Source organism: Musa acuminata, chromosome BXJ1-10, assembly GCF_036884655.1.
Source record: "Musa acuminata AAA Group cultivar baxijiao chromosome BXJ1-10, Cavendish_Baxijiao_AAA, whole genome shotgun sequence".
NCBI lineage: Eukaryota > Viridiplantae > Streptophyta > Magnoliopsida > Zingiberales > Musaceae > Musa > Musa acuminata.
In genome coordinates, this window is record NC_088336.1 from 32,649,742 (window position 1) to 32,664,659 (window position 14,918).

General features: G+C 42.7%; 4 protein-coding genes across 5 annotated transcripts; 1 reads left to right on the top strand and 3 right to left on the bottom strand.

Annotated features, from left to right (window-relative positions):
* Nucleotides 1–1,130: 1,130 nt before the first annotated feature.
* Nucleotides 1,131–2,501, bottom strand: LOC135595075 (dof zinc finger protein DOF3.1-like). The gene has a single exon (XM_065085586.1). It carries the CDS (start codon nt 2,030–2,032, stop codon nt 1,340–1,342), a length of 693 nt encoding a protein of 230 aa, XP_064941658.1. The 5' UTR covers nt 2,033–2,501; the 3' UTR covers nt 1,131–1,339.
* Nucleotides 2,502–6,430: 3,929 nt separating this feature from the next.
* On the top strand, nt 6,431–8,292 carry LOC103969948 (1-aminocyclopropane-1-carboxylate synthase 7). Its single transcript, XM_009383581.3, has 4 exons — nt 6,431–6,819; nt 6,896–7,024; nt 7,095–7,255; nt 7,344–8,292. Exons 1-4 carry the CDS (start codon nt 6,601–6,603, stop codon nt 8,215–8,217), a joined length of 1,383 nt encoding a protein of 460 aa, XP_009381856.3. The 5' UTR covers nt 6,431–6,600; the 3' UTR covers nt 8,218–8,292.
* A 1,327-nt stretch (nt 8,293–9,619) lies between these two features.
* Nucleotides 9,620–10,900, bottom strand: LOC135594843 (probable F-box protein At4g22030). The gene has a single exon (XM_065085348.1). It carries the CDS (start codon nt 10,898–10,900, stop codon nt 9,620–9,622), a length of 1,281 nt encoding a protein of 426 aa, XP_064941420.1.
* Nucleotides 10,901–12,124: 1,224 nt separating this feature from the next.
* Nucleotides 12,125–14,804, bottom strand: LOC103969394 (probable inositol oxygenase). 2 transcript variants are annotated; one of them, XM_065088343.1, is made up of 12 exons: nt 14,657–14,804; nt 14,504–14,578; nt 14,309–14,381; nt 13,996–14,077; nt 13,703–13,907; nt 13,330–13,389; nt 13,174–13,226; nt 12,974–13,096; nt 12,824–12,893; nt 12,652–12,730; nt 12,487–12,568; nt 12,125–12,359 (listed from the first exon to the last, which is right to left on the bottom strand). In XM_065088343.1, exons 2-12 carry the CDS (start codon nt 14,532–14,534, stop codon nt 12,333–12,335), a joined length of 885 nt encoding a protein of 294 aa, XP_064944415.1. In that variant the 5' UTR covers nt 14,535–14,578; nt 14,657–14,804; the 3' UTR covers nt 12,125–12,332. The 2 variants fall into 2 exon arrangements, with proteins under 2 accessions (XP_064944415.1, XP_009381183.2); XM_009382908.3 differs by lacking the exon at nt 14,657–14,804 and having other exon boundaries at nt 14,504–14,650.
* Nucleotides 14,805–14,918: the final 114 nt, after the last annotated feature.

Sequence of the window (14,918 nt, forward strand, 5' to 3'; positions counted from 1 at the left end):
TGATGAAACTGGAGATAGCAAATGGGTCATGTGTCGTATCACACGAATGCCATGCACAAGAAAACCATATAGCTGATTTTAGAACAGTTCTTTGCGATCAAATTTCAAAGTTACGAAAAATGAACGGAAGGTGTTACAGAGAATGCTTAAAGGAGATGAAATTTGAGTGCCGTAGAACTTACCTGAAATGCAGTACCGTTCAGTTTGAAGACATCATGAAGATCATTTTGGAATTCATCCATGTTGAAGTTCCACTGTTCTGCTACAAACTGATCAGTTGCACAACATTGCTGACATTTCATCTCCTGTTTCAGGTGAAAACAGTGGGATTGATGCATATGGCTTAAGATGCATCAGCTACTAAGTTTTTCTACTCAAGAAACATAATATAGGTGATCAGCCTTGTGATCCATGGCAAATGAGTGCATTAAGAGATTATTGCCAACAAACCAGCATGCATCTAATTTTTTATTTAAAGATCATAAATTTGATACAACCATCCACAACAAATCGACAAATTCTTGGCAAAGTTGGAAACTGGAAGCAAGCTGTAAATAGTAGAAAATAAAGTACATAATCGGTGAGTTCTTGAAACAAAATTACATCAATCTTCATGTCTTTGGACAAAAAGGAATGGTTAGTGATTCCACAAAAGAAAGAAACTTTCACCCTGAAATGTACTAAGACTCAAGGCAAAACCATAAACTGAAAAAATTCAATGTGGATGTTCATATCACAGAGATGAAAAAATAGATTGTTATCAATCCAAAGAACAAAGAACTGCAAAAGAGTTGCAGTTTGAAGAAGATCAACAAAGAGATCATATTGGAAAAGCAACCAACAACTCCATGGTAAGCCACTGAATATATAAATCCAATCATACATTGACAATTATAATGTTAGATATTGAAATCAAGATGTATCAAGAAAGTGCCTCCCATGTTTAGAATGAATCCTCAAATTTTCTGTAGTTTATGAATCATAACCATTCACATTCTTCAGAAGATTCAGAGTAATTATGCACAGTCTACAACAAACCTTCCATAGGATGAAGGTGCACAAGACTAACCTTACCAAGATTTCTGATCCATCAACTTGCCTTAAGATTGAACAGAACAAACAAAGAGAAATGGAGCATAGAAACCAAAATAAGGCTGACTTGAAGTTTGCCAAAATCCATCTCTCCATCATCACAGTGTCAAAACTATGTATCTATCTGTGCCTATAACCATATAACTATATATCTTAGAAACAGTTCTACAAGACTACATTAAAAGAAGGCTATAGGAAAGAAGAAAAATGTGATCTTTGTGGGTTTTGTGCTCCAAGTCTTCTTCTTTCACTGCATGCTGGAACCTGGATTGTAAATGGCAAGATCAGTCCATCCCGCATCCCAGCATCCTGAATCGCCCTCCAGCCTTTCGAAGTTCTGGATCACCGGCGTTGTCATGATCTCATTGCCACTGTCGCCGGTGGAGCTCTGCAGTTCCATCCCCTGAATGCCAACACAGGAACGGTTCGCATTACTCGAATTCGGTAGCACCGCAGCATCACCACCCACCGGATCAAAGCTCCCCAATAAGCTCTCGAGATGCCCATCAGATGCCAACAGCGAGCTGAAGCTTCCGGTCATGTCGAGCAAGTGTCGGTCGGGGTCGAGCGGCGGGTAGACAAGAGAAATGGGCTCGGTCTTGGGGAACTCAGAGAGTTGAGAAGGGGGCTTAGGGGGATTGGGCCGCTTGCAACTTGACGCCGCGGAGGAGGAAAACGAATTGGAACGCTTGGAGTTCTTCCGAGTGCCACCGCCGACGGGAATGTTGCGGAGGGCACCGCCTTTGGTCCAGTAACGGCGACAGCTCTTGCAGAAGTGCCGCGGCTGCGAAAGGTTGTAGTTGTTGTAGTAGCAGAACTTGGTGTTGGTGGAGTCGCAGCGTGGGCACCTCAGGTTTTGGTCTTGCTCTGGGAACTGAGGCTTTGCCGCCTGAATCCTCGGGGCCGCCGCCGCCGCCGCCGCCGCCGTCCTATCCTGCATTGTCTGGATGAAGAAGAAAAGCTACCGCGGTGTCTCCTCAGCAAAGGTGAGATTTTGATGCAGCTTTTCCTTCCTTTTTCTTGTATTTGGAAGTGTCTATGATGCAGAGGATTGGGTCTGTTTGACGAGAATGAAAACAAACGAGAGATGCCACCTACTCTAGAGGAAGCACAACCATCATAGAAGGGAATAAAAACAGATGACTCAAATGATTCAGAACACAAAGGAAAAAAATGTCAGCTTTTTTATCAATGCAACAAAGGAAAACAAGAAGAAGACGAAGACGAAGACGCCTTTGATCTCCTAATGTCTCCTCCTCCAACCAAACTACTACGGACATCTCAAAAGACTTGGCATGAGAAGGGCAAGACAGGAAACGCATCGAGATCAAAGACACAGACGAAGATAGTAAAGAGGTAACATTTCCCAACGGCAAAGCAGCCTCTCTCTCTCTCTCTCTCTCTCTCTCTCTCTCTCTCTCGCTCTCTGTGCATGTTGATTTGGTCCACCGGAATATATAACGCAGCTCGATCAGGTTCACGAGAGAATTCCAGTGCTGTGCGGATCAGTAATCCACTGTGCACTTACGAAGCGTGATGCTTACAATGTAGTAGTCAAAATACTACATCAAATCTCTGCCACAGGGATGCGTGTAACATTCGATTTGGTACTGCACAGTGAGCGTTAAGCAGGGCGTATTATGACGGCCGTTACAAAAATGATGAGCCCGTTATAAACGTTACATACTTTTGTGACAGTATTCAACTGCGACATCCGATATAAATATATTATTCGAGTATTATGACGAGGCGTCCGAGCATTAGAGCAGTCAAAGCAGCGCATGGCAGCGGGCAGCGCACGACAGAGGTGCAGAGGCTGCGACCTCCGCAGGGGAGGCGAACGGGAGGGAGATCGTACCCTCTCTGACCGACGCCAATGGCGACAAATGAAACAGAGTAGCCTGTGATTCCCCTCCGCTCTACTTGACAAGACCATTCTCCCCATATATCTCAGACGACTTGCAGCAACCTCAAAGCACTGCGGCAGACCTCCATCCTTGGACTCACTTTTGCTTCGTCGTAGTAGCAGTAGTAATAGTAGTAGTAGTATGATTTGGAGAAAAGATATTGAATGAGATCAGAAAAGGAGAAGAAAAGTAGTTGTGGACAGAACTAATTCTTCACCAATTTGCTGTGCCAGGGAATGAGCATATGCAAAGAACTGATTCTTGATCATGGAAAGATGAGAATAATGTGGTTGCAGGAGACATCACAGACACGAACAGTTGACCTAAATCAACATCTCTCATGGTTTAAGATCATCAGTCAAATCAGCTTAATTGCATCTAATGACTTCATCCGTGCCTTTTCTCTTCTTTTCTACCTTGGTATGGTTCATAACATTTCAAATGTTGATAATACATTACTGGGCCAAGCAGAGAACAGTAGCTGCAGATTCTACCGATGGCAGCCTTGGAACCCCCACAAGGTGGATCAAATGGCACACTTTTTAATGATGGAGGGGGACGGGGAGGGGGTTGTGTACCTCTGGCAGCAACTTCTGAGTTAGAAGACTAGCCGAACCTACCTACGCATCCAGCGTTCTTGTCCTCGGACTTCTCAACTACATATCTGCGCTTTGGTTTGTGTTCCGTTCACCAGCGGACAAGGCATGACTGAGGAACTCTGAATGCATTGTGAGGAACGACGCCTTCCATTCATCCATCTCCGTTGCATTAGTCCTCTGATCCACTCAAGGCAGCTTCCCCGTGCAGTTGTTTGTTTCTACATGAAATGACAAGTAATGATCACCAGAGGACAGCTTCTTACTCTGTAGCTTTCGAGCAGATCACTCAGTTGCAAGATCTGTGTTCTACATGAGGATGTGATTTTGGTCTTCATCGGCTGTGTGTTTGGAGTTGTCTTTCTTTCTTTCTCTTGTGATGTAAAATTTCTTAGTAATATTTACAAGAAATTCTATGTTTCAAAGCTTCTGGTAATACAGCAAAACATGGTCTCTGCTTGCAGCGAGTGGCATACATGTTCTCGTAAGAAGATGATGGCGACTTGCAGCAGCTAACACCATGGCATCAGATCCTCCATGATTTGAGAGTAGCATAAACTCTCTAGTGTAATGTGGACCGTCTACATCATCAAGCTGGAATCAAGGATAGAAGGTAGCCGACTCCAGAACATGATGTTGTTCCTCATAGAGTGATTGCATGAAGAACTCAAACCTCACCTAGCAAGGAGTCAAGTGTGTCTTTCTCTCTGCTCTGTCCTCTTATGGCAATCAAAACTACATTTATCTTCCTGTTAATAGCAATTGGTACATATATATAGTGTTGTTTTCATTGTATGTGAGAGTATATACCCTACAACAAGGAAGATAGCATATGCTGAGGAGGAGACCAAACAAGTAAACATACTTCATAAAATAAAGAGATTATGTCTGTACCATCAAGAAATAACTAAACAAATAAATAAAGAGATGTCTCTCTCTCTCTCTCTCATATCCATCTTCCTCAAATTATTTTATATTGAGGCTGATGATGATCTTCCACAGTCTTTCATTCGATTTGATTCGCACTTGAAACAAAGAAATCTTCTTGCATAAAAGAATGCTGGATTTGCGAATAAAAGAGAAGCAATGAGAACTCCTCAGAAGAATTATTGAGATAAACAAACTTCAAAGATGTATGTGAAGATTCAGTTTCTCATCAGGATATGATTCTTGGGATAGATTGACAGCAATTTAATTAGTCTGAAAAGCTTGTGTGTTCCTTCTTTTCAGGACAAAATCTCAAAAAGCATGCATGGTTGATGCTGAGGTTGGTAAACTTTGATTAGATCCCCAAAGCGAATTCAGAGATTAGGTACTAATTTTCTCTGCAAAACTGCATGTTAAGGAACCTTCTTCTTTGAAAATTGTCTTCCAAAATAGAAAGAAAAACCGGCAACTGCGATTCGCTTTCGGTTTCCACAAGTTGTTTAACAAAATGTGATACCATCAATATTGACAACTACAAGATGATGAAATATATTAACCTAATACTGCAAACACTTGATGATCAAACTGCAACAACTAGATCTTGACAAGCCTCTAAGTTAAGCAGGTCAAGAGCTCAGAAGACATGCAGCAGCAATGCAGAGGACTTGCAGGGACTTGAAGACATGAGAGGGAGTGGAGCCAATTATGATCTTCCAGATAGGTAGAATTAAGATTTGTTAAACCAAGATAAAGAATGAGTTAAAGTCACATACTTTTAACAGCTACATAAAATAGTGAGATTGAGGATCATGCAGTCCTTATTAAAATCACTGCTTATGGTTCACAACCAATGAATCTATTCTTATGGCTGGTGCTCTGATTTGATCTCCCTTAGAAGATGAGCAGAACTCTACTTGTACAAAGCCTAAAAATATTCTGTGTCAAGTTGGTACTCTCTTGTGTTTCTCCTCTCCTTTAAATTCTCCCTAAAGTTTCATTTTGGTTGTTTGAAGTCAAGAAGGACCACAATGCCACCTACATAATAAAAATGCTGACATGATATGTACACCTACCTCCCCATACATAGATTATACAGAGATCGTTCCAAGGAAGAACAATGACTCAGACCCAAGACACTCGATGAGCTAATTCCTACAGGAAGAAGAGACTGCATCAACATGGAATGTTTGGCTTGCCTGAAGGTTTTACATGTTGCAATCTTTTCTGCAGCTTTGTGGGTGTGCAGATACGAGTGATTGAGAACTGACACCACAAAGAGGTTGGCCTGTGGGGGACAACATTAGATAATTTACGTCAAGTAATCGAGCATGCAGTCGCTAAATGTCGTGTCATATCTCCCATTTCCTGTAATATTATTAAATGTTATTACATCCATCCTCCTCCTTCACTTACATGGCAAAGATGTTGCCATATTGTCTGCCTTTTTCTAACATGATGACTGGTCCATGAGAGTTGGGGCCAAATTCTCTTCTTCGCTTTACCACAAGCATCGATGGCAAGAAGAGGACACCACAAAATGTGTCATGCATCATAGCGAAACATGTGGAGGAATGCAACTGGATTCATTTTCCTCCATCAACAACGAGAGGAAGGTTTGGTTTGTCCTGTGTGAACATGTGTTGCTTGCTTGCATGATCGGCAGTGAAGTGGACCCAAAGCCGGTGGACGTCCATCATGGCCTGCTCTTCATCACCCCTCTCACCTTCTGTGAAAACTCTGCCATCTTCACACCTCCATGGCATACGTTTAGGTTTAATATGTGCTGCTCCTTTGTGACTTCCAATCATGCATGCATGCATGCATTATTGTTGTGTTTCCCAACACAGTAATATATATATATATATATATATATATCAGACAGAAACTTATCATGGGAACGGGGACAAAGTAAGCTTCTAATGAACTGGAGAATGGCACAACAGCTGCGCCAACAGAAAGAGACATGGTTTGGAAAGGGGAAGTTTGATCATGTTTAGATACAGCCAATCATTTGCAGCATTTCATTTTTATTACAGTTGCCGAGAGTCTGAGCCTTGTTTTCTCTTCTTATATAATTAATGGTTGGCATCATCAGTGGATTGCTCCATTTCGCTTGTCTCCTGTTGCTTGAAACTTCCATGGCTAAGAAAGGTGTGCCACTGTCTGAGATGGCAACTTCCGACACCCATGGAGAAGACTCTCCTTACTTTGTTGGCTGGAAGGTATACGATGAAAACCCTTATGATGCCGCAAGCAACCCCTCAGGAGTCATTCAGATGGGATTGGCAGAGAACCAAGTAAGTCCTGCATCCTAATATCATGACAAGTATCTTCATTTCTCTGGTCTAACAATTGTCTTTTAGCCTTCCTCAGGTTTCATTTGATCTACTAGAAGATTATTTGGAGCAGCATCCACAAGAATTTGGCTGGGGATGTGGAGTATCGAGCTTCAGAGAGAATGCTTTGTTTCAGGATTACCATGGGCTCAAAACTTTTACAAGGGTAATAGCTCCTGATTAGTAGCAGCTACATCCTGTTCGTATATAGAACTCATCTAATCTTCTGCCTGCAGGCAGTGGCACTTTTTATGGAGCAAATAAGAGGAGGAAGGACACAATTTGATCCTCAACACATCGTTCTCACTGCGGGAGCTACCGCGGCTAATGAGCTGTTGACCTTCATCTTAGCAGACCCCGGAGATGGTCTACTGATTCCTACACCTTATTATCCGGGGTAAGAGCTACGGCAAATCTGTAGATTTAGAGTGTCACTTCACCGTTCTAATTGGATTTACATGACAAAGCCGCTTCTTGTGTTGTAGGTTTGATAGAGATCTAAGGTGGAGAACAGGTGTCAACATCATTCCAGTCCACTGCAACAGCTCAAATGGATTCCAGATTACTCTCCGGGCCTTGGAAGATGCGTGTGCCGGAGCAGAATCCATGAAGGTTAGAGTCAAAGGACTCCTCCTCACAAACCCATCCAACCCGTTGGGGACTGCAATCACCAGACCTGTTCTTGAAGAGATACTGGACTTCGTGGCGCACAAGGGCATCCACCTGATATCAGACGAGATATACTCAGGCTCAGTGTTCTCCTCCGACGAGTTCGTAAGCATGACGGAGATCGTCGAATCTCGCGGCCATCAGGAACGCGAGAGAGTTCATATCGTGTACAGCCTCTCCAAGGATCTTGGGCTACCTGGATACAGAGTGGGCACGATCTACTCGTACAACAACGAGGTGGTGACGACTGCGAGGAGGATGTCCAGCTTCACACTCGTGTCATCCCAGACGCAGAAGATGTTGGCGTCACTGCTGTCGGACAAGGAGTTCACGGAGAACTACCTCAGGACAAATCGAGAGAGGCTTAAGAAGAGGTACGAGTTCGTGGTGGAAGGGCTAAGCAATGCTGGGATCAGGTGCTTGCAAGGGAACGCTGGTCTGTTCTGCTGGATGAATCTGGGAGAGTTACTCGAAGAGCCCACAGTAGAAGGAGAGCTGAGTCTTTGGAACTCGATGTTGCATGAAGCAAAGCTTAATGTATCCCCAGGCTCGTCATGCCACTGTTTAGAAGCAGGCTGGTTTAGGGTGTGCTTCGCAAATATGAGCCAGCAGACGCTGGAAGTTGCACTGATGAGGATGAAGGATTTCACGGAGAAGATGAAGGCTAAGCAAATGATTTCTTCGTTGTAAATTCCCTCATGATTAGAGTCATGCATTTGTGTCGGATGATTATATAGCAAATTCATATACACATGTTCACCGTGAGACTGCCTCCTCTGTTCTCTCTCACCTTTTTCCTTGTTGCTGTTCTTTCTAAAACCACAGAAATGGAGTTCAGATTCACAGAACTGCATCAATGTCCAAGCTAATTGTCCTTGTGATGCCTTAAACTTAGGTTTGGACAAGGACATAGTTAATTAATCTAACTCAGCATAATAAAGTAAACACAACGCTGTTCATGCTCAACTCTGTTTCTTGTAGTCTTCAAGATACATGCAGCTAAGATTGAAGTTGTCCTGCGACCAATAAAATACATGAGCACTCGAGCGACAAGTTGCATGTAAACAAGACGAGCTCATTGTCAGAGAACACACAGCAATCACATGTGAAAAGCGGCGCAGCAAGATATATGAGTTGACCTTCTGATAAAGCTCAAACAGAGCTGCAATGTTTGACCATGTTATGCAGGTCTCTATTGAAGTTCAACATCATCTGCCGTAGTTTCTGGTGATATCTTCCCATTAATTACTTGTCTGCAAGGTGTCCAACAGCCAAAACATTTGGAGAGTATCCATGTAAACAGGACATTTGTGAAGAAAGTAAACGCTTCTTTAAGCGCTTTAATGTAGTTTGGAAGAGGTAGATAATTAAATGGAATTTGCAGCCCATCTCATTGCAGAATTACCAGGTTTGCAGATCCATCGGAACTGACAGCCATCAGCATAAATCACAAGAACAACAGTATAATCTCGATTTATTCTAAGAATCTGATAGATATATCATTATTAATTTTAACTTAAATATTTTGAACCCATCGAAAACCAGGATCCTGATATTAGTATCAGAACCAATCTAGTGTTTGAATATGATAAAAAAAAATTAAAGTAAAAAAGAAATATTCATTGATCGAATCACTTGACGTGAAATCACCGCTGAGCTACGTCTCATATACATCGTATTTACTATTTATGCATGATGAAAAAGCTGGAAAAAAAAACTTTCTATTGATGGAAGGACTCCGAATGTCAAATCTTTGAGCGAGGAAGATTATAACATTCTGATTAGTATGATCTTAGTTTGAATATTTTGATGAAATAAAATTGATTGACCTGACAAACAAGGCAACTTTAGCTTAGCAGGGAAGTACTGCAACAGACATTGCATGGATTAGTAAGATGATGAGTCTCCACCTTTCTTCTCTCTTCTTGCATAAAGAAAGCTAAGAACAAGAACTGAACCAAACTGATAATAATTTAGGATCTGATGACAATAGTCTCTTCTTTATGTCTTTGATAATAATCAATGAAAGAATGGTTAGTACTTCTATACACTGATTCATATGAATGGACAGCGACAGCTACAGTAAGCGCAATCAAAACAGCTTCCCTGCGAACTCCTCGATCTCTTCGTCTTTACATGAAGGAGAAGCATATGATGCGAGGCGTTTGAGCTCGGAAAGGCTTCTTCCAAGTTGCAAGGCCATCTTCATCTCAAACAACTCCCCGTTCTCCCTCCTCTGCTCATCCTTCTCCCCAATGTTGCATTCGATCTCCTCTTGCAGACGCCGGTAGAACCCGGCGCAGTTGCGGAACAGCTCGAACACCATCCCGACCTGTCCGCCGTGCTCCAACGTGTTCACTGCAGCCGCAAGCACGCCTCCGACGACACCAACAAGTGCTGGCGCCGGCCCGAGAGCCGGCGAGCCGATCAGACCCGAGCCTATCGAAGCTAGGCCGGCGAGCAGAGGCCCTGCGGTGGCTAAACTCTTGTTGATGTTCAACACCAGCTTCCCCAATCTAACGTACTGCTCCTCATCTTTCATTCTCAGTACTCTAAGGATTCCCCTCATCTCCTCTTCCAGTTCTTGGCTCCAACCGTTCCTTGTCATGCCATTTACTGCTTGCTGCTGTCTTGATTGCTGTTTAGGCCACCATTGAGTTGGCTCCACGTTCTCGGGGAACTTCTCGAGCATCCCCGGAAGCAAAGGAAGCGGGTAAGCCTTGTCGAGTGCGATAACCTTCTGCATTGCCTCCTCGATGTCTAACTCGGTCGGAGGTCGGAGGGCGAGAGTCGTCTCGATCGATCTCCCGAGCTGCTTCCACAAGCGCGTCGCGTTCCTCTGCTCCTCTGCTAGCTGAGAGGGTTGGATCTTGCTTGTGATCAGCATCATCCCCGTCGCAGCGGCGAACAAGATCACGGAGGATAGCTTGAAGGCGAGGAAGTGTGGCGCCGCTGCCTCACCGGCCGGGATGGACGAGATGCCAGCCATCAGCGAGGACGTGAGAGTGATGGCGTTGATGGAGCCGGTCAAGAGGTGGTTCCAGTCGTTCCTCTGAGCTCCGATGATGGCATGCATCTCGGCTCTATCGGAGATGGCATCGAGTATGGCATAAACCTTGGAGACCAAGTGCTCATCGTTAGAAGGTGCCATCGGCTGAGGCTGAGTGCAGCCGGTGGCTGCGTTATCTTCTCTCAAGCTCAGCTCTTCTCTCTGCAGGCTGATCATTTGCGGGATCTTGGGAAGAGATACGCCCTTTGTTCTCAGATCGGCAGAAGGAACATGGAGACCGGCGCGAAGTTTTCGGTGACTCGAGATGGAGGAAGAGGAGGAAGACGATGAGAAGAAGAGGTTGTGGGCTTGTAGAGTGGCCATGAGTGACCTCTAAGATGTGTAGCGTGCACAAGCTTTTCTCTTCTCTTCTCTTCTGTTGGCTTTGTTGATTTCTTGCAGAACAGCTGCGGCTTCTGAACGAGGTATGAGATGGAAAGAGAGGCATGTATGAGACCTATATATATAGTTTGGCAGAGGTTGCATCGTTGACCAGCTGAGACTGTTTGAATCAGTAAAACGGAGGAAGATGCTGAAACTGTCAATGCCACTGTGTTGGACTTTGACTTCCTACTTTTACTTTGGCAGAGTCATATATATTTACTTGTTCATGTGACTCTTAAATCATAAAATAAGTGATTAGAAATTACCAACAACATTGAATTGTTCAGATTCAAGAATTTGAAACTCTGATTAGGTGGATTGAAATACTCAAATACAAATAAAAAAAAAAGGACTTTTAAGGTGATTCAATCAACCTAAATTTGGTCCATTGACCTACTTGTTCATCCATTGCTACTTAATCTCATATGTGGTAATAAATTGGAATAAGAAATCATCCACCATTGGATGGAGCATGAGATTAAGGAATTGAGTTGGTATTATTATTATTATTATTATTATTATTATTATTATTATTATTATTATTATTATTATTATTATTATTGGTCAGTCTTCGTTGACCTCGTCCATGGAGCCATTCAATCTTTGAAGGTTGAGTCAGGTATACAACTCCAAGAACCAGGGTTTGACCCCAAGACCTCTGACTTGGTATTATAGCCAAACCAAGTCAGACCCAGTTAGGGTCGAGGTTGACTTGGGTCCGGCCTTGAAAACAATCCTCACCCAACTCGATTTGGGGTGGTGATGTCGAACCAATTTAATTTCTCTTAAAAAGGAAGTAAAAAAAAAAAATATCAAATTCTGTCTTGATGGAAGACCACAATATTATCTATATAAAGATTAAAGTCTATCAAACAAGAATAAAAGATTATTCTTGAATATTATCTTCTTTCAAGAGAGTTTGTAGATGGAAGATCTATATGTTAAAACTTTTATGAAAATAGAATCGAGAGGAAGAACAGTGCTTCATGTTGCCTTGATTCAATATTTGTAATTACTGTCCCAAGGAAGAACAGTGCTTTTCTGGTAAATGGAAGGTGTTACCTACTTGTGTTTAGGATGACCTGAGGCTATTTGCAATCCATCTCATTGCAGGTTTACAAGGGTTGGATGTTTACAGATCCATCGAAACTGACTGAGAACAGCTGGAAGTGAATTTAACATATTTAATAGACTAGTATTCATGCATTACACCAATGGCTGATAGCCTAAACAAATCAAAGCTGACAGCTTGAACATGAATCACAAGAACAATTGAAAAGCTTTTCATGTCCATTTGCTCCAAAAGAATTGCATCACAAGTTCACTGTTCGATGAAGAGAAGGCCACAAGAACGGATTGCAATCCACAAACATCACCATTTCAGCTTAGCAGGGAAGTACTGCAACAGAGATTGCATGGTTTTAGTATGATGATGATGATGATGATGATGATTCTCCACCTTCCTTCTCTCTTCCAGACAAGAGAAGTAAATGGTGAGGTTTAAGAAGACATATGGAGATGCAAACCTTTTCGATGAGTGACATGTAGTATGGCTTCACTTTGTCAACATCTATTCTGACTTTGCTCTTGCTGTAAAGGTCATATTTGCTGCAACAGATTGGACCACAATATTAGCATTCAGGATGAATGAGCACTGAAAGGAATGATCGATGGAGAATGACAAGTCTTACTTGAATATATGAAGCCACTTGAGATTCTCTTTGTCCTCCTCATTCATGAGGTATTGATAGGCACCATGCTTGTGCAGAGCTGAGGCGTAACGCAATAGTTTGGAATTCAGCATAACAAAGTGAGCTCAAGATTCAGGTCATGAGATCTTCGGCTAAAAGCTCTTAGACTTACGGTAAAACGAATGGTAACGGATTATAAAAAGACCAGCCGAGGGCAAAGTGCTTTTGTTCTCCTTAGCCACCTGCGATTGACAAACCGAATAATTTCATATCATACTAAGTTAAATAAAAAGAAAATGGAAGGCATTGCTCGAGAACAGACCAAGTACATATAATCATCATGCCCCCATGACATCAATACATTGTTAAGTCCACATCCCTCTGAATAAACTCCAAACTTGGTATTGAATTTAGGATTGTGGCCATCAGGGTTTTCCTTGAAATGCTGTTGCAATCAAGACAAATTTTAGAACAAAAGAGTGGGATGACTTTTTCCTAACAATTCATAGCGTAGTTCGAAACCTTATGATGAACATTGCATTCATCGAAAGCACAGCCAACAGGGAATGTGTCACCTGAAAGTTGTTTCATTATCGATGATATCGTCATTGTGAGTAATTCGAGTAGCAAAAGGTTTCTTCTTGGTAAAAACAAAAGAATAAGATTTATGATGCATACCAACAACGGCCCATTGCGGAAGTTCGCCAAAGCTGCGATGGAGAAGCACCTTCCCAAGATCTGATTCCCAAAAAGAAAGACATTTCCTCAGATCCTACTCTTATTCAAGAACACCATCTTATCATAGAGTTGCACAGAAGTAATTTAACAAAATATTGAAGGTTATACTCATCGATTGAATCGAGTAGAGAAGTGGCAAGCAATTGTTTTTGAAACCACAAGAAGTAGAAAGAAATTGTGAACAGGTAAAAATTAGGAGCATGTAGGATAAATTCAACAGTTGAACAAGAGAAATTATACCAAAACCACAGAACTGTAATTGGTCAAATAATTCACATCAATGAAGGATTATTAGCACATGAGTTTCGCTAACCATGAATTAAGCCTGTCAAGTGAAGCCAATCCTCATTAGGATAGTCCTTCCTAATTGCTTCAGCAGTCTGTAACAAGTGCTCGATCTGAGGTTCATCAAGATCAGGATCACTCTCGTCAACAAACCCATTGAGCAATTCAATGCACTCCCAAATGCTCATCTCCACCCTATCCAACTTGCCATACTTCTCTCTCATTCCCTTGACCTAAGCATCAATACGCAACTTCCATCAGTACCAAGAGCAAATAATCAGGGCAATTGTGTCATAACCAAAGATCAGTGCCACAACATACGAAATCATAGGTTTGATGAATATGATTCATCCGATAGAACTCTTCCACCGTCTTCTGCCTCTCAGACTCTGCATTGTAATCTCTGCAAATCAACACAGCCGACACTAATCAGAATCCAGTGATATAAATCCCTGCAAATGATACGCATTTCGATAACCAGAATTCTATGCGATGCTACGTTTTCCTCTGAAAAGGCATTCTAGATATCAGCAAATCTTATCAGTAACCAGAAACAAACGCATCCTAATTCATAGAGAGCCAAGTGAGCCATTATGATCCAAAGAGACAAGAGTCTGTCGGTAAGAGCCTGTACCTGAATGTATTGCCAAATGAGTTGGTATCAGGCACCACAAATCCACCGTTACCCTTAGCTTCATCGGCCACTCCTGCACCAAAAGGAACACCACCCAATCAACAACAGAGTCGAACAATAACACACAATGCATTTCGAAAAGAAGACACAAATAGCCAATCCATCAGCCAAAACGAAAAGAAAAAGAAAAGTTACCTGTTTTGGGCTGCTCGACGAGGATGGTCATCTTCTCCAAGAACTCAACACACGCAAGAGACAACGCGTTGCCATCTGGGTGAACGAGAAGAGGGTTTTTATAGGGAGGGAGGAGAAAGCTGTGCCATTGCGGTGATGGTGCAGAGAACAAACCGATCGAAGACAAAGATTTGTTGCGTTCGTAAACGATCGAGGCTGCGTGTCCGTGAGTCAGCGATGCGTGCCGAGCTTATCGACGACGACGCCTATATTTGGGCGATGTGGTTGGATTCGGCCCCTCATGACGTGGCGCCGTGTCAAGAACGGAGACCGAGTTGCTGGGCGGCTGGGGGGGAAGGGGGGATGGCGATGTGAGAGGCGAGTTCGCAATCACGATACCACGTCAATAAGCGTGACAGAAAATATCAGAGGCAGA

What these genes read in the sequence shown, in the direction of transcription:
- LOC135595075 (XM_065085586.1), bottom strand. Translation starts at nt 2,032, where the DNA reads ATGCAGGATAGGACGGCGGCGGCGGCGGCGGCGGCGGCCCCGAGGATT.
- LOC103969948 (XM_009383581.3), top strand. Translation starts at nt 6,601, where the DNA reads ATGGTTGGCATCATCAGTGGATTGCTCCATTTCGCTTGTCTCCTGTTG. An exon ending in GGCTCAAAACTTTTACAAGG is followed by an intron (nt 7,025 to 7,094) that starts GTAATAGCTCCT and finishes TTCTGCCTGCAG; the next exon opens with GCAGTGGCACTTTTTATGGA. An exon ending in CCTACACCTTATTATCCGGG is followed by an intron (nt 7,256 to 7,343) that starts GTAAGAGCTACG and finishes CTTGTGTTGTAG; the next exon opens with GTTTGATAGAGATCTAAGGT.
- LOC135594843 (XM_065085348.1), bottom strand. Translation starts at nt 10,900, where the DNA reads ATGGCCACTCTACAAGCCCACAACCTCTTCTTCTCATCGTCTTCCTCC.
- LOC103969394 (XM_065088343.1), bottom strand. Translation starts at nt 14,534, where the DNA reads ATGACCATCCTCGTCGAGCAGCCCAAAACAG. An exon ending in CGTCGAGCAGCCCAAAACAG is followed by an intron (nt 14,382 to 14,503) that starts GTAACTTTTCTT and finishes CTTTTGGTGCAG; the next exon opens with GAGTGGCCGATGAAGCTAAG. An exon ending in TCCGCAATGGGCCGTTGTTG is followed by an intron (nt 13,227 to 13,329) that starts GTATGCATCATA and finishes AACAACTTTCAG; the next exon opens with GTGACACATTCCCTGTTGGC.